Genomic DNA, 18,253 nt, shown 5'->3' with positions numbered 1-18,253 from the left:
AATTGAACACTTACTACATTTTAACCTTTTTTTATTTCCTTTTTAATCTTTATAACTCCATCAGTTTTCCCTAAATAAATGCGACGTAAATTTGTATAAGTTTTGTTACATATTTTGAAGTTAATCTGGCTTTGTAAAACTATAATATTGAGATTTAATCTGATGCACTATGTTATCCTTACAATTATGCATATATATAAGTTATACCTTTAAATAAATTAACTTGTAATAAAACTATAATATTGAGATTTAATCTGATGCAGTATGTTATCCTTACAATTATGCATATATATATAAAAGGAGTGCAATATTGCGATATACGCGAATAGTTGGCAAAAGGAGTGCAGTTTCAATATACGTAAAGAAAATGTTCTGGCAAACAAATTTGCTCACGAAAGAAATATCTCATGAAGTAATATTTTTTTATTTTAATTTTTTGGCTATTAACAAATACTATAAACTATCTTACAAAAATGTGGCAGTCACATATTCTAACACAAATGAAGAACATTGATGTGCTGGTGTGTCAGAATAGATCAATGAGGTCCACAAGTTGCAAAAAGCGTTTTCACAATAATGGGGGAAATTTTTTGGTAAATTTAGCTCCAACCTTTCCCCATTTTTTTTTCCAAAATGGGGGATGAATAGTGTTCCCTCAAATATGGGGTACACTATTAATCTCCCCTATTACTATTCATCACTTTATTATTATTATTATTTTATTATTTAATCTTTTAATTTATCTCTTTATATATACCTAATTATGTTTATATAATGTCTTTATAATATTAATTTTACATCTTAACTTTGGTGTATAATTTTGATAAATTAATTTTGTGCATTTATTATTTTTATGTAAAATTATAAGTTAATTTTATTATAATTTATAATTGTACAAAAAATATATAATTATCTCAAAAAATAAATGCTGCAAATATAAAATATTAGATGTTGCTAAAATTGAAAGGTGCGAATATAAAATATTAGATGTTGCAATGATTTCACTTTTATTTGAATTATTAGTTAATCTATAATAATTGCTTACAAATTATATTATTTAAAATTATATGAAATTATTTTAATGAAAATTACAAATTAATAAAATATAAAAGATGGAATTTATTTAATAAAAATTAAAAATGAAATTGAAATAAAAGATAATAATATAATATAGAAGAGAAAGAAGAATATAAAAAAGTGTGGAGAAAAAATGGGGGAATTATTGGAGTAAGTTGTCCCCAAAATAGGGAAATCCCCATTTTGGGGACTAAAAATGGGGTAAAGGTTGGAGATGCCCTAAGGTGATGCGCCGCATAGAGAACTTCAAATTATTTCCTATTGGAGGGTATCATAATTACATCACGAAAGTAACTATTAAGCACAACATGTTAAAGAGAAAATTCCAATTTTACCCTTGTTCAGCAAGCAGACATGTCTTCCAGCTAACTGTCTCTTATATTAGATATAGATAGTAGAACTAGTAACTGTTTGTTGTTCTAAGCTCTGAATATATATTTTCATTTATGACTACAAAATCTTTCTTTTAGGGGCATAAACTGTTGGTCGTATATACTACTAACTTGTTATGTTATCTCAAGCTATATACGGAACTTAAAACGCCATTTACTAGGCTATTTGCAAAGAGGGGGTAAAGCCTTCTTGGGCACAGACGTCATCCATCCTTTACATTACAAGGTTCTTCAGAAAATTGTGATATTCCAACTGAGTCATCTCTTTGGCAGATGCTGGGTCAAACTTGCATCTAATAAAGCTGCATGACACATTGACATGTCAATAATTAATGGCAGCTATCTATAAGAATAATTTGTGATATGTCACTGCCACTGCTGATAATTTTTTATTCATGTTGGGAATCACATAGATTAGTACAATGGAGGAAGACTAAAGTACTTTATGTTACGAGTGTTTTCCGAAAAGGTACTTTTTGAGAGTAGCAAATTATGTTTGGCTAAAATTTAAATGAGAGAGAGAGCAAACATCAAATTAGTACTTTTTTTTTTTTTTGGGATGAATGGAGCGTTGATATTTGTATAATATCTTATCGAGAGAATACACTTACATTAATTTAGTTTTTTTAATAACCAAAAGGAGAGTAACTTACAACACTTTTGTTTACTTAACAATGTCTTCAACATCTTCTAACAAAACTTTTTTGTTCGAAAAGATGTGTATCACAGTATTAGGTATCTAAACATGTTTAGTTAGTTTTATGAAAGCTTTAAAACTTTTTAAGGTTTTGATGAAATTTTTATCCTAAAAACCAACCAAAAACCAGTCAAATCCAAATTCAAATAACTGTATTTCAAAAACAAAACAAATATAATTATTCTCAATGACAGAAATCAAATTTTTAGGTGGCAAACAATGCAAAGAAGATTATATTATAGTAGACATAAGTTCTTGCAAGTGTTAACTAACCTTCCATCCCGGCCAAGAATTATCAGCGTATTCTTTTCGTTACCAAACGTAACAATGTATTGAGACACTCCAGGAAGTCGGAATTGAGCCACGGACCATTCTGAGCTAAAATACTTTGGAAGAACTCCTGAAAAAATTAAGCAGGAACTCAAGAGCCTGAACAGAAGTAAAAACTGTGGCATTCACAATTCAGCCCCTTATGATTCATCACTATAAATGAGAAGGTAAATAATATTATACTATTATACTCCATGGATGACTGGAATAAGAGGATGTGATGAATAGACAAATAACGAAAATGGATGGTGTAGAGGTAAGGTGTCCTTGCAAGAAACAAAAGTTTGCTCTCAATGGTAGTTATTGCAATACCCATATATATGAAGTGCATGTTGTAGAATATGCTCACTATTTAAAAAGATGCATGAAAATTAGGAAATAAAGGTCATGTTCCTAGGGAAAGAGTAACAACTTACAAACAACATTTTTTATTGCTTAACAGGATTTATAAATATCTATGTTAAAATGCCAAATAATTTTATTGAGTATGAACGGATACCCATCTAAGATTTAAAAATATAAACTATAAACCTTAAATCTGCTTTGGAAATACCTCTGATGAAAGAGAGTGAACTAGAGGCCACCACAGGAACACGGGAGTGGGGTGAACTATTTGACTTGTTAGTACTCAAGTTCACTAGATTGACCTTGAGGCTGAAGACATGAACAGTGCCTTTGTCGCTGGAGGCAGCTAGCCACTGAGCAGTTGGAGAGAATGAAACACTATATATTTCTGCTCTATCCAAGCCTCTCCTTACCTGAATCATACGTAATTTAGCAAAAGACAAGCATGTAAAATGCTGTTAGGCAGGCCAAGAAGAAATAGAAAGCCATCAAACAGTTCAACCGTACACTCTTTATCAAAGTATGTCCAGCACCATACTATGGATTACAAAATGTAGAAATTGCTCTTGTAATTATGGGAGAAAAACTCATTCAAGATAGAAAAACAAGAACTAACAAACCTTATCAAATTAGTTTTTGTTTCAAGAGGTTAAAAGGGTGAGAGACCAAATGGTAGGTTGAAAATATGAGAATGCTGCAAGCTGAAGGTAAAAACTAATGAGGAAATCATGGAGCACGTGAAACATGGTCCAGTAAGTTGGTGAACAACTGTACAATGTGATATGGATGATTAGCCAATCAGGCGTCATTCTGAATGATCATAAGAACAGGATAAAGGAAGACTGACAATAGGTGAGGCACATTAACTAACATCAACTGGAGAACACTACTTCCCGAAAAACAGCAAAACAAAAAAATTCAAACCCATGTAAGAATGTCTCCATTAACTATTCTTACTTTGGCCCGACAAGGGAAAACATAATAACAGAAATGCTGCTATTACTTCAGGTTTTGTAATAAAAGAATGTGTAATATAGAATAAACTGAAATAATGATGAGAATAATCCCTTACCTCCTGCAACAATGTACCTTCTAGCGTGCTGAAAATCCGGATTAGTGTACCCTTGGTGCTTGCTGTTGACAGCAGGTTGCCTTCCCTCGTAAGAGCAAAACATGCAAGCATTGAGTCATGTGCTACAATAACTTTTGTGCTTTTTGATGCATAATGTTCAACCCGAACTTGACCCTTTTGCAGACCAGGGCATACCAATACAAGTGGACTAGCAGCTTGTGAAACCTCACAGAGCCCCTTTGGGTTCGCAGTTGTTTCAATCTGAAACAACAACTTCAGATTAGAAATGTGGTAGACAAATATCTTCTGCTCAAGCACTACCACAATGCAGTCCTGCCGAAGCCTGATCCTGCGCACTTCCGACCGGAAACAGAGCTCACTGATGCAGCGGCTTTGGTTATCATCCCAAATCATGACCTTGTTTCGAGGATACTGTGGATGGTCTCCACGTCCAACAAAGGCTAATATATTGCTGCGGAAGAGCATTTCAATAATTCCAATGCCACCTATATTTTCACAGTATCGACAAAAGGACTCACAGAAAGGGTCACAGGTAAATACTCCAAAACCACGATCAGTGCCGATAGCAAAACAGCTGCAGTCTTGATTGAACGAAACGTGGTATGCGGTTGACGAATGATTGACAGATGAATGATTTGAACAAACACCTACTTCGGGGCTTTGGATAGACGAACCATGAAGAGGCTCATCATCAACCTGTTCAACAGCAGCTTGTTGTGGCTGCAGCTGATGTTGGTGTGCTTCTACTTGCTCTAAAAAAGGTTGCAGCATTGGAGACTGAAGCTTTGAACTAGTATTTGGGTGTGGAAAGGGAGAGGACAAAGGGGAAAGAGTGGCCATGGACAGGGATAAGTGGAGGAAATTTGGTGTCAGGCCTAATTATAAAGTGAGAAAGACATAGTATTTGTAACTTAGAGGCATGGAACTAAAGCTTTCAGACGATGATTATGACCACATTTATAGTCATTGATCTGCATCAAAAGAGAAGAGATGTAAAACTAGATGTAGGATTACACAAGGAATAACTAAGGAAAGATCACAGCAAAATTACTTCAAATGGAAATAGCCAAACGCTAGCCTAAAAGAGATTATTGTTCAAGTAGGATTAAAAGCCACTCAATTGGTTCTCCCTGAGAGTAGAGGCCTTTGGGCTAGGGAAACATATATGAGTAAACTAATCACATAGTTGACTATAAAGTGGTCAGTAAATATTTAACATTTGTTGTATAGTGGTAATACTGCTTTTCGAGAGTAGTACTACGATCAATGATAGCATAGACATTCCTCGTGTAGTTTTAAGACACCGCATATGTGAGCTTTGGAAAAACATTTCTAATCTCAAATTAGCATAAAAGGAAGAGGGTTATGATATGCTGATGGTCAACTTAAAAAAGAATCTTGTTTTTTTTTAAAGAAAGGGAAATAGACTTTATATCTTGCATCTAAATACCGAGATAGCTGGAAAATGTGTCCAAATTGAGTAGAATAGATACAGGGAATTCATATACTCTACCCCGACTAGTTTAGATTTTGATGTGTAATTCATTAGCTCAACCTGCAAGATTCTACCGTCAAATTTACCCCTAAGAAATCTCATCGCTCCAAACTCCTGCAACAGGTCCACTTTCCACCGCGTCCTTCCTTGTGTGTCGGAGATATAAAGCGAGTGCACCGCAAAAGAACGGGAACTGGATCGATCTATTCTATGGTGAAGCATCCGCAAGTTTCGTAGAGCTTAAGCCAAAAATTCCTCCCCTTCTCAAGCAAAGAGGGGAGGCCTTGTGTCACACTCCCAAGTAGCATAACTTTTTTTTGATAACCGAGAAATCCCCGAAGGCAAGAGGCGCCTGAATCAGAACTTGGTGGATAATGGGCCCTCCCCTCTACTCTGCTTCCCTCAACTACTAGGCTTTCGTGTTTGAACCCGTGACATGTGCCTAACACACACATCACAAGCGTATTTTTACCAGGTCTAAAGTACCTGTTTGAGCCTTTCAGTTAAGCATTTCTAGTTCACCCTTTAGTGGCACGAACAGAGATCAGTGGCGGATGCACATGGTGGCAAGTGAACCCGCTTCGTCAAAAAATAATATTGTGTATATGTATAAATTACGATTGAAGCTGCATAAATTTTGTATAAATATTTTATTTGAACCCACTTGACAACTACTATTTTACGACTAAAGTTGTACTTCTAAGATTGAACCCGCTTGCACAAAATCCTGGGTCCGCCACTGACAGAGATTAAAACCATTAGGGAAACATTGTAGCGGAAGTGCTTTCCTTTAAAGAAAATAGACTAAATCAAGGAAAATACATATGAATATAAATTACTCTAACGAGCCATTGGTCGGAGATGAACTAATGACACTAGACCGATCACGCTTCACCACTAACCTTTTAGTTTTAGTTGCGGAGGAATATAGAATCACAAAACAGAGTTGCCAATTACATATATAAGTAAACAATGTGACACACACATAAAAGAGAAAAAAACACATATGAATACCCCACTTATCCAAAAAGCAAAAAAGGAAGCAAATTTGCTTCTTAATCAATATCCAGTTCAAGAAAACCCAACGCTGATAAAAACAAAACTAAATAAAAGAAAAGACAGAATATATATTCAAGCAAATGACAACAAGAGAAAGATATTGAAGGAGGAGGAGAAACTTACATGAAGAAAAGGGGAGGCTGGAAATGAGGGAGAGTGGAAGAGAAGAGAATTGAAGAGTTTGCTTCTTGGGAAGAATGTTTTGATTTTAGACTACTTTTTAATCTCTCGGGATTTTTTTTGGGTACTTTTGAGTTCTGGATTTGGGTCCACAGTCCACACGCACGACGTTACTTGGTGCAAAAGCAATATTAAGAAATAATATTTGTCAAATCAAATGGAATAAATTTTTTGTAAATATAAACAAGCCATTAATCATAATCACACACAAGAAGGTTGAAAAATAGAGTATTTGCACTAAAAGTAAAGAAAATGTTAGTGGAAGTCTGTTTACCTCAAAATTCGAGTAACAATTAAATTTGATTTGTGATTTTAAAGATACGTGATTTAGTTTAATACCAATTAATAATCAAGAAATATGAAGTATAGATAAGGAAATAAGCAAGACCAAACCAGTAGACAAGTTAGTAGGCAGTATCGACCTCGAGATGAGTCAAGAATAATAAAGTAAGAATAATAAAGTAAGATCAATAGCGCTAAAGGACAATTCTGATGAACAATAAGCGAGAAAGTAAGATAGTACGTATATTCTTTGCCAATGATTAGATGATCCTTACAAATGATTGGGGTCCCCTTCATATATGAGGGGAGCCCTAAATAAGGTACATTTCTATTTACAGTAAAGAATCTTATTGGGACAGTTGTATAACCGCCTAGTACGGATTTGTACTAATTTGTACAAATCAATTCCGGAATTTACGCCATGATCTTGGGGACGTGGCGAGAATCTTGTCCTTCTGTAACAAACCCATAACGGCACTATCTCGGAGTTGGTCATACTTGGCTCCGATGTTCCTAGAACACTTGGATCTTCGAGCCTCTTATTCTGCCTTCGAGCCCGAGCTTGGTCTTTATCGAACTTCAGCCCTCGATGCGACGTCTCGAGCCTACTAAATCGGGGGCACCTGATTTTGACCGTATACAGATAGTCCCCGCGTTTCTTAGAATAAAATGACAAGAAACGATTTGAACCTCGATTTTCGGAGCCCTTGATGATGACGTCATCCCCGTGACATAAACTCTCGAAGTGACTGAAATGTCACATCGGTTCGCTTCCCCAAAACATTTAATGCATGCCAGTAATGGTCGGCCACTAGTGTCGCTAAATCGTCGCCGCCCATCTATAAATATAAGGTCTAACCTCCGAGAAAGCTTTACTTCAATCTTCAAACCACCCCCTCTATACCTTTCTCTCTTCATCTGTTTCCTTTTATTATCTGCTTCTACCGCCTTCTTAGTGACGGAAAATGCCATGCTCCGCCGTCTTCTGCATCTTGAAATCCAAAATCATGGCGAAAACTTCTAAAATAGTCCCTCAAAATGAAAAAGTACCGTCTTCTTCTACTTCCCAGCCGGCCAAACCGGTGGTGCCGCCGGCTCTTCACGAAATCACCCCCGGTCCTTGTGTGATAAAGAAGGATTTTATTATCGAAAATACTCCCGATATCCCAAGCCGGTGCGAACATGTATCTCGATACATCATTTCGATATCGAAGAAATACCTCAAAGCCATGAAGAAGGACTGCAACCGGGGAGACGAGGTCGTGGTTCAGATCCTAGGGCCCGAGGAAAGCATCACTACCCACATAGAGGGTTTTCTAAGTGTTTATACTTACCCCTTCACACTGGGTCCCCTAGATCCGGTAGTGATCGATTTTTGCAAATGATACGAGGTTACACTCGGCCAAATATATCCCTCCTTTTGGCGCATTGTGATCATACTGCGTTAAGGCCGAGGGATTGGAATTTACCCTCAACCATCTCATTCGGCTGTATCAGCCCCAACTGTTTCCAGGGCTCATCAACCTGCAACGTCGAACAAGGGAGGCCTTCTTTGCTAGTAACGATGAAGACAAAGATCGAGGCTGGATGAGCCGGTTCATCAGAGTGAGGACTTCGGATGTCATCCCTAGGGAAACAATGCTGTTCCCGGAGAGATGAAACTTTAACTGTAAGTAGAGTTCCTTTCCAAATACCTATTCATCTTTTGCTTCCGTGTTCCATAATGTTTCCACCTTTTCTGCAGCAGCTGCTTGGATGCCTCACGCTATCCCTGACCTCGAGGACTGGGTTCGAAAGTTAGCTGCGACCTTCTCGTATGATGAGCGCAAATGGCATGATTTATCGAGGGGAAAATGGGAGGCCAAACATCATGGTAAGTTCTCTTCCTAAGCTTTGATACCTTTATTTTACTGTTGATGTCATCTCATTTATGTTTATTTGTGCAGGCATCGGAGATGTCTCCGGAATGAAGCCACCGCCTGGGGAAGGGACCGAGTCCTCGATTCCGAAATCGGGGAAACACAACAAAGAAAGAGGGCTTCGAAGCCCGAAGATCCCAGGATGAGGCGGCCCCTACTCGAAAGTCAAGGAAGAAACCTACCTATGTGGAGTTGGATTCTGCCATCCAACTCCCGAAGGATGAGGAGAACGAGGGCGAAGAGTTGGCGATGGTGCCCCGAACTAGGAAACCAGTCGAAGCCGCCAAACCTGCTGAACCTGAAACTTTGCCTTCTGGTGAAGGAACTCCGAAGAAAGACTTGGGTAAAACCCTCGAGTCTCCCGAGATTGAGATCGTTCCTCCTTCTTCAACAAATACACTGGATGGGACAAGTGCTGAGAGGGCCGATGCTAATCAGAGCACCCCGAGTGAGGAGCTCGGGGCCGTGACAATGGGTCACTCACCTTCTCTACCATGTTACTCCGAGGAGGCAATAGAGGATGCCCGGGCTCTACCAACGCCCGTCCCGAGCAAGGTTCTCGAAGAAGTCCCTTTTTGGGACTATTTCACCGGGGTTGATGATGCCGTTGACCTTAACGATGCATCCACCCTCTTTGAAGAGGATCAGCGTCTCTTCTCTCGGGTAAGCACTAATTTCCATTGTTGCAAAAAAAAATTCCTTATTTTCTTCCCATTCTATGTTAACTAACATCTCTTTGTCTTTTGTGTAGGCTGTTACCAAGTTCAGGGCCGATTTGGGTCAATGTGAGGCCGAGCTCAAGAAAGCTTCGGGTTAAGAGAAGGCCTTGAGGCTCCTTTGTAGCCAAAAAGAGGAGGAGCTCAAGGATCTTCGGGCCGACTTGGACAAAGCTCAAAGAAACGAGGCCAAGCTAGACGAGCAGGTAACTGTGATTTTAACAGAGTACGGTCTTCTTGGGCTTACTTCGGAGGCTAACACTTCGATTTCTCAGCTGCAACAAAAGTTGGAGATGATTGGGCTGCTCCGGGGCGAGGTTGATCAAGTTAAGACTGACTGCCACTGATGGAAAGAGAACATGGATCGACTTGCTGCCGATAAGGAAGCTGTTACAATCCAACTGGCCTTGGCTGAAACTCAACTCCGAGGCATTAAAATGAAGAGTCTAGCCCAGGCCAGAAAAATTGTGGAGTTTGAGGAAGAGCTTGCGAAAGCCGAGACTGAAGCTGCACAAGCCAATGCTGAAATTGAGAAGACGAAGGCTACAACTGATAAGACCATCGCCGTAAACTTAAGGGATGCCGAGGCTGTTCAAGCGGAGCTGAGGGAGGCTCCGACCGGGAAAAATGGAGTAACAATTTGGCCAAGTGCCAAGCCCAAAGGGAGACTCTCGAAGAAATCCACGCTCGAGGTTCTGACCTTACTGAAGAAATAGCCCAAGCAAAGGCGTTGGAAACCGATGCCAGGTTTCTTGTTTCTTCTGATGATGAAGATGTTGTGAGTGGTTCTGAGGGCAGGGAAGGCGAAGGTGGAGTCCCTGAGGAGAAGGAGGTTCCCGAAGATAGAGTTCCCGAGGATGCAGTTCCTGAGGATGTTGCTTCCGGAGATGTAGCCACGAAATAGATTAGGTTCTTTTTTGTTTTTGTTTTTGTTTAAGGGCCCCTCGGGGTCGTTGTAAATATCCTTTGTAAATTCCCCTTATGAATATAAAAGGATCTCTTTGCTTCATCTTCGATTTGTATCGAATTCCATCTCGTCTTTATTTGTGAAAGAAATTTGATGTTATAACTTTTATGATCAGTCCGAGTATTGGCCTGAACTCAGAACATAATAAACCCTTAGGTTTTTTATTGATAAATATAATAGCTCTTAAGGTTTTTGTTAATCCTCGAGCTAGGCTTAAATTGGTTTGACGCGAGCTCGAGATGTCGGGACTCTTGAGTCCGAGCGAGGTCTCGAACCCTATATATCTTGGCCCTTAGGCTCTTTTAGGTCGGCCCTTAGGCTCTTTACTTTGGGCCAATTCGGCCTCTAAAGCGGCTATAATATTTCCCTCTTTTCGGCTAATAGACAGTAAAATTTTTTCTATGCCTTAGCATGTGTTTTTTGTACCCGTTGGATTTTTCGAAGGTTCTTCCGATCGGAACCCCATTTGTAATTTGTTTGTGTGACGATAATCGAATACTCTCTTGAGGTTTTTTCGAAGGCTGATGTTTATCGAAGCCTTTAAATTATATGAGGGCTAATTTTATCGAAGCCTTTTATCTTTTGCTTTTGTCAAGGGTAGCCTGATTTAACTGGTTTTTTCAAAGTGTTTGAAGGCCTGTGATTTATGGCGGAAGTCGGACGTCTCCGAGCCGCATTATTTCGGCCATAGCCTTTATATGACTGTAGTCTTTAATATGGTCGTAGCCTTTGGGTACGTCTCTTAGACTTGTTTCCCGATAACCCTTCGAACTTGTTCGAAGTGTTAGTCCCCGAGTATGATGGCCTTAGCCATTATATCGAGGGGATGCCTCTTTGTGGTCTTATGAGTTCGAGTTCTTAATGACTCGGATGTGTTGGCTGTCGATGATATTCCCCGGGTATTCGGGGTGTATTTGCATTCTGGCCCTTGGTACTTATAAGTGTAGAGCTCGTATAGACTTCTTGAGACACAAAAGTGTGTTGATATAGAAAGGATGCTTCTTTAAATAATTGATACATGCGTACATGTTTTGCGTTGGGGCTCGATTATTCTTTATGGACACTGATCATCTGACCATTTGGCCCATTGCAAAGTTCTCCTATCGAGGCCCTCTTTGGCGTGAAGTATTTTCCTCGAAAATATAACATCCGAGGATGATGCCCCGCAGTATTAGAGGTTGATTGAAAAGAAGCCTTGGATACTGTTGAGTTCTCCTTAGGTAGCACATAGTTGTTGCCTCGTTAAAAACCTTGCCGGTAAAACCCATTTGGGATAAAATCCGATCTAAGGCAAAAAGACTGCAACGCATGCTTTAAAACCTAAGGCCTTCATGTAAAAAGGTGTTTTCGATAGCTTCGATCTAACACCTGCAATAGGTTACTTTCAAATTCAAATGGTCTAAAAGAGAAAGTCATACCTTAGCAATAGTATCGCTTGAGTAATGATACGTTCCAATTGTTTGACAGTTGTTCATCTTCCATTGTGCTAAGTTTGTAATATCCTTTATCGATAACTCTGAGGACTCGGTACGGTCCTTCCCAATTTGGGCCCAGTTTCCCTTCATTCGGGTCTCGAGTATTGAGGGTGACTTTCCGTAGAACTAAGTCCCTGATTCCAATGTGTCGAAGGTTGGTTCTTCTACTGTAGTATCTTTCGATTCTTTGCTTGTGCGCGGCAATCCGAACAAGTGTTGCCTCTTGTTTTTCATCTAACAGCTCGAGGCTAGTATTCATGGCCTCATGATTTGACTCCTCCGATACGTGTCGAAACCTGGCGCTGGATTCCCCGACCTCGACAGGGATAAGGGCCTCGGAGCCATATACTAAAGAGAATAGAGTAGCCCTTGTTCTAGATTTCGATGTTGTTCGATATGCCCAAAGAACCTCGGGTAGAACTTCTCTCCATTTTTCCTTTGCATCATCCAACCTTTTTTTCATGTTTTGAATGATAGTTTTGTTTGTTGATTCGGCCTGTCCATTTCCAGTTAGGTGATATGGTGTTGATAAGATCCTCTTTATTTTATGTGCTTCGAGGAACTCCGTCACCTTGCTGCCGATGAATTGTTTTCAATTGTCACACACAATCTTGGCAGGCATCCCGAACCGACATATGATGTGGTCCTAGATGAAGTCAATAACTTCCTTTTCTCTGACCTTCTCGAAGGCCTGTGCTCCACCCATTTAGAAAAATAATCAGTCATAAACAAAATAAATTTAGCTTTACCTGGGGCCGTTGGTAGAGGGCCGCCAATGTCCCATCGAACGTTATCCTATACAGTGTTCCATCCTCATCTAACGCGAACCTAGCAACCTTGATTCGTAGGGCCCTCGATTCTTTGTGGTCCGATGGGAGTTTTCCATTCTTCAAATAATCGATATACTTCTTCCTCCAATCCCAGGTCAAGCTTGTAGAATTTATCTCGGCATGGCCCTTTTCAATCACAGACCTCCATAGTTGGACGACAGTCCCCGGGACAATATCATCTTCTTCGACCGAGGATCCCAATTTAGCAAGTGCATTGGCCTCACTATTTTGTTCTCGAGGTACATGATCCAGAGTCCATTCCTTGAAGGATGTAATGTTACCTGTATTTTATCCAAGTATTGTTGCATCCTATCCTCTCGAACTTCAAAACTTCTGTTTACTTGGTTTACCACCAACAGTGAATCGCACTTGGCTTCAATGATTCTGCTCCCAAGATCTTAGCTAGCTCGAGACCTGCAATCATGGCCTCATACTCGGCCTCATTATTAGTCAACCAGAGAGTTTTGATAGATTGTCTAATGGTACTACCCGTAGGTGGATTCAAGACAATGCCAAGCCTGGACCCTTTCATATTCGAGGCACCGTCCGTGAAAAGGGTCCATACCCCCGATGATGTACCCGATCTTAATAGGAGTTATTTCTCCACTTCGGGTACGAGGATTGGTGCAAAATCGGCCACGAAGTCCGCTAGGATTTGAGACTTGATGGCAGTTCGGGGTTGATATTAGATATCGTACCCGCTAAGTTCGATGACCTATTTGGCCAATCGCCCCGATAGTTCAGGCTTATGCAAAACATTTCGAAGGGGGTAGGTGGTTAATACACATATGGGATGACACTGAAAATATGGCTTTAGTTTTCTAGATGTGCTTATCAATGCAAGTGCTAATTTTTCTATGTGAGGGTACCTAGTTTCAGCATCTCCTAGAGTTCGGCTTACTTAATAAACAGGAAATTGCGTACCTTTCTCTTCTCGAACTAGTACCCCACTTACCGCTATCCCGGATACTGCCAAATATAAGTAAAGTTTTTCATCTACCTTCGAGGTGTGAAGTTGAGGCGGGCTCGATAAGTATCGCTTCAATGCTTCTAAGGCTTGCTGGCATTCCGGGGTCCATGCGAAATCCTTTTTCTTTTTGAGCAAGGAAAATAACCTATGACTTCGATCCGATGACCTTGAAATGAATCGACCCAAGGCGGCTATTCGACCTGTTAGCCTTTGCACGACCTTCACACTATCCACAACTGTGATATCCTCGATGGCCTTGATTTTGTCGGGGTTAATTTTGATGCCACGGTTCGAAACCATAAAGCCGAGGAACTTACCCGAGCCGACTCCGAAGGTACATTTTTCTGGGTTAAGCTTCATGTTGTACTTCCTCAAGATTTTGGATGTTTCCTGCAAATGAGTTAAATGGTCCTCTGCGCGCTGGGACTTAACCAACATATCATTAATGTAAACTTCCAATTATTTACCTATCTGTTCCTCAAACATTTTGTTAACTAGGCGTTGGTATGTAGCTCCTGTATTTTTTTGCCCGAAGGGCATTACATTGTAACAATAAGTTCCAAATTTAATGATAAACGAGGTCTTCTACTAGTCCACCCGATTTATCTGGATCTGATTATACCCGGAGTAGGCATCGAGAAAAGTTAAGATCTCGTGACCGGCCGTGACATCGATCATACGATCGATGTTGGGTAGTGGGAAGGAGTCTTTAGGGCATGCCTTGTTTAAATCCTTGTAATCTACGCACATTCTATGTTTATTTCCTTTTTTAGGAACTACAACCATATTGGCTAATGATTCGGTGTATTTTACTTCCCGAATAGACCCTATTTTAAGAAGTAGCTCATCCTTTATGAATGCATGCTTCACCTCAGACTGGGGCCTCCTTTTTTGTTTGACCGATTTGAACCTGGGGTCGAGGCTTAGCCGGTGTGTTGTTATTTCTGGTGGAATCCCTATCATATCTAAATAGGACAAATCAAAGCAATCCATATTATCAATAAGAAACTGAATGAGTTTTTCCTGAGTTCGAGGGTTAATCCCGTTCCCAGGTATACCTTTCCCTGGGGCATGTATTCGATTAGTATGACCTGCTCCAGTTCCTTGATCGTTGACTTGGTTGCACCGGACTCTTCGAGAACGATGAAACTTCGAGGAGTAAGGAAATCCTCTTCTCTTCGATTACCTGTTGCTCCGATTCAGTCGAGGTTGGAGGCGGTGATTGCTATTTGGCCGCTTGCTTACCTTTGGTGTTCGACCTTTCCGAGGTCGAAGGCTCTGGTACCGTCATCACCTCATCAACTACAAACATCTCCTTTGTAGCGTGCTGCTCTCTGTAAACCGTTTTCACTCCATCCTCTGTTGGGAACTTCATCATCTGATGAAGAGTTGATGGTACTGCTCTCATGTTGTGTATCTATGGTCTCCCGAGGAGTGCATTATACTTCATGTCGCCTTCGATGACATGGAATTATGTATCCTGTATGGTCCTGGCTACATTTACTGGTAGGACTATCTCCCCATTTGTTGTTTCGCTTGCCACATTGAAGCCATTTAGGACCCGGGACGCCGGTACAATCTGATCCTGTAGGCCGAGTGGTTCTACGACCCTCGATCTGATTATGTTTGCTGAGCTACCTGGATCCACTAGAACACGTTTAACTTGAATTTTATTTTAAAAAATAGAAATTACTAGGGCGTCGTTGTGCAGCTGAGATATGCCATCTGCTTCCTTGTTATAAAATGATAGGACGTCCTCAGGCACATAGCTCCGAGTTCGTTTTTCTCTGGTGATCGACACCTTGGTGCATTTGAATACAAGTCTTTGTATCGACACGGCCAACGATCAAGTGGATTACATGTTTGGGTTCTTTCTACTTGTTTTTTCCACTTGCATCTCTCTCCCTGAAGTGATTCTTAGCTCGGTCACTAAGAAATTCTCCCTTGTATAGGCTTGGGCCACCCGGTGTCTTTCATTCTTCCAATAGCTGATACGATCCCTGATGTGTCTACACTGGAATTATACTCTGTCAATCGAGGCACCTCCGCGGGGTCGGTGTGTTTATCAAACCCGCTCTTACTCATGAGTCCCTGAGAGCTTTGACCTCGTTCGTTTCTCCGATTATTTTGAGGAGCGTTATGACCCGACCCGTTGTTTCTCTGATCGACGTATGGTTGATATCGTTCTTTGTTGAATCTAGATTCCCTGTCTGTATCCCTCGGGGGCTTAGCTGCCATCCTGTTAGGATGAACCGAGCCCCAGGGGGCTCCTAACTGGTCGTCCTCGACCCTAATATTTGACCGGTAACAGTTATGTACGTCCGACCACATCACAACTGGATACTCGATCAGATTCTGCTTTAATTGTTGAGACGCAATCGGACTCCTTTCATTCAAACCCTTCATAAAAGCTTGTACTGCCCAGTCATCTGAGACCGGTGGTAATTCCATGCGCTCCATCTGAAACCTTGACACGAACTCCCTCATCATCTTGTCGTTCCTTTGTTTTATCTTGTAGACGTCCGATTTTCTCGTCGCTACCTTTATGGACCCGGCGTGTGCTTTTACGAAGGCGCCTCTTAACATAGTAGACGAATCAATAGAGTTAGGAGGCAAGTTGTGATACCAAATCTTAGCTCCTTTCGATAGTATTTATCCAAACTTTTTCAACAAAACTAATTCGATCTCATCGTCATTCAAGACATTTCCTTTGATCCCGCAAGTGTATGAATTAATATGCTCGTTAGGGTCGGTTGTACCGTCGTATTTAGGTATATCGAGCATGCGAAACTTCTTGGGAATGGGCATCGGAGCCGCGCTCTGAGAGAATAGTTTTTGTATGAACTTTTTGGCATCTAAACCTTTCAAGACCGGAGGTGCCCCCGGTATTTGATCAAAATGGGAGTTATAAGTCTCCACCTTTTTTGTAATTGTCTTCAATCTTCCTTTCCCCGGACTCGATCCTCATGGTGAGAACTTCGAGCATCTTCATAACTGTGGGATCAGTCCCCGAGCCGTTCTCGTTTGATCTTTCTGGTAGTGGCTCAGTACGTCGAGTGTTTCCTGGTTAGACTATACTTGGAGTTTTATTCTGACTCTAAAGTTGAGTGATGACAATTTGTTGAGCTTGTAGCATATCGAATATCACTTGGAGGCTGATTCCCCCATCTCCTATTCCTTATGTTCCTTGGCCACCAGATCGGGCTTCTCTGTGTATATTTGCTCCGACGCCTGCTCTCAGACCCGCATTCAAAGCAATGTGTGAACTAATATCCACTGGCTCCACATTTGGCATTTCCCTAGGGTTTATGGGTGGTACATCGACCCCTGGAGCAATTATGTTATCATTTTCTCCGTGAAACCCAAGACCGTCGTTGTCATGAACATGTGCATTTTGTGACCTAGACATGTTTCAACCTGAGAATCAAAAATTCTTGACAAGAAAAAGTGTAAAAATAACGTGTGATATGAGAACCAGTAATGAAATAATCACTATTATCTTTAGCAACACGGTGGGCGCCAAACAGTTTACCTAAAAAATATGAGTAGCGATTAAATTTGATTTGTGGTTTTAAAGATACGTGATTTAGTTCAATACCAATTAATAATCAAGAAATATGAAGTATAGATGACGGAAATAAGCAAGACCAAACCAGTAGACAAGTTAGTAGGCAGTACCGACATCGAGCTCAGGCGACCTCGAGATGAGTCAAGAACTGTACGCGGTAAAAATCAGAAGACTTGATATTCGCTATCAAGACAATTTGGGAAGCCTCCCTCGAGACCCCGAGGATAGAATGCTATGATCGAGTCCTTGACCTCTGGGCTCATCGAGTTCCGAATCAAAGGAATCATGGCTCGAGGTCAGGGTAAGAGAAGATGACTCTGGAGCAAATGGCTACGCCTGACAGGGCCGGTCTATCTGTACCCTACTGAGATGACGAGCAATAGGCCTTCCCATCTTTCTACTCTTGTAAATAATATATGGATATTTTACCGAGTCCCCTCGCCTATATAAGGGGGACTCACCCCACCTTGTAAAGGACTGATGTTGCTCCACTTCTTCAATAAGCAATAATATCTCTCTCTCTCTCGCTCTTTCTTCTAAATTATCAGTGCTCTTCGACCCCGAGGTCGCCCTAACATTTTATTGTTCTTCATTTATTCTTCGTCATTTAGCTCAATATTGACGGTATAAAGCCTTATACGCATATACTTATCTGTTATCCCCTTCCCGATTACTCTCGATAAGGTTATCTTCGATAGGCCCGAGGTAGGCTCGAGGCCTGGCCCCGAGGTATCTACTGGCTTGTCCTAAGCCCGGGAACGTCCCTTTCTGGTTCGATTTTATCGTTTTTGGCTAGCTCGATCTTTAAAGTTTTTACTCCACATTTAGCACTACTCACCCTCTCAAACTAGCTCGGGA

General features: G+C 40.6%; 1 protein-coding gene across 1 annotated transcript; it reads right to left on the bottom strand.

Moving 5' to 3' along the window:
* Positions 1-1,436: 1,436 nt before the first annotated feature.
* Positions 1,437-6,706, bottom strand: LOC109239510 (autophagy-related protein 18a-like). The gene is made up of 5 exons (XM_019406081.1): positions 6,612-6,706; positions 3,914-4,905; positions 3,050-3,254; positions 2,440-2,566; positions 1,437-1,771 (listed from the first exon to the last, which is right to left on the bottom strand). Exons 2-5 carry the CDS (start codon positions 4,772-4,774, stop codon positions 1,684-1,686), a joined length of 1,281 nt encoding a protein of 426 aa, XP_019261626.1. The 5' UTR covers positions 4,775-4,905; positions 6,612-6,706; the 3' UTR covers positions 1,437-1,683.
* Between the last annotated feature and the right edge of the window lie 11,547 nt (positions 6,707-18,253).

The sequence above is a fragment of the Nicotiana attenuata genome, unplaced genomic scaffold (assembly GCF_001879085.1).
Source record: "Nicotiana attenuata strain UT unplaced genomic scaffold, NIATTr2, whole genome shotgun sequence".
Classification (NCBI taxonomy): Eukaryota; Viridiplantae; Streptophyta; class Magnoliopsida; order Solanales; family Solanaceae; genus Nicotiana; species Nicotiana attenuata.
Note: the sequence above shows the minus strand (reverse complement) of the source record. Positions and strands in the feature narration are given on the sequence as shown.

Excerpts from the sequence above, each read along its gene's own strand:
- LOC109239510 (XM_019406081.1), bottom strand. The coding sequence starts at position 4,774 with ATGGCCACTCTTTCCCCTTTGTCCTCTCCCTTTCCACACCCAAATACT. Across the intron at positions 3,255-3,913 it reads AAGGTACATTGTTGCAGGAG|GTAAGGAGAGGCTTGGATAG; the intron begins GTAAGGGATTAT and ends CGTATGATTCAG. Across the intron at positions 2,567-3,049 it reads TTCACTCTCTTTCATCAGAG|GAGTTCTTCCAAAGTATTTT; the intron begins GTATTTCCAAAG and ends TAATTTTTTCAG.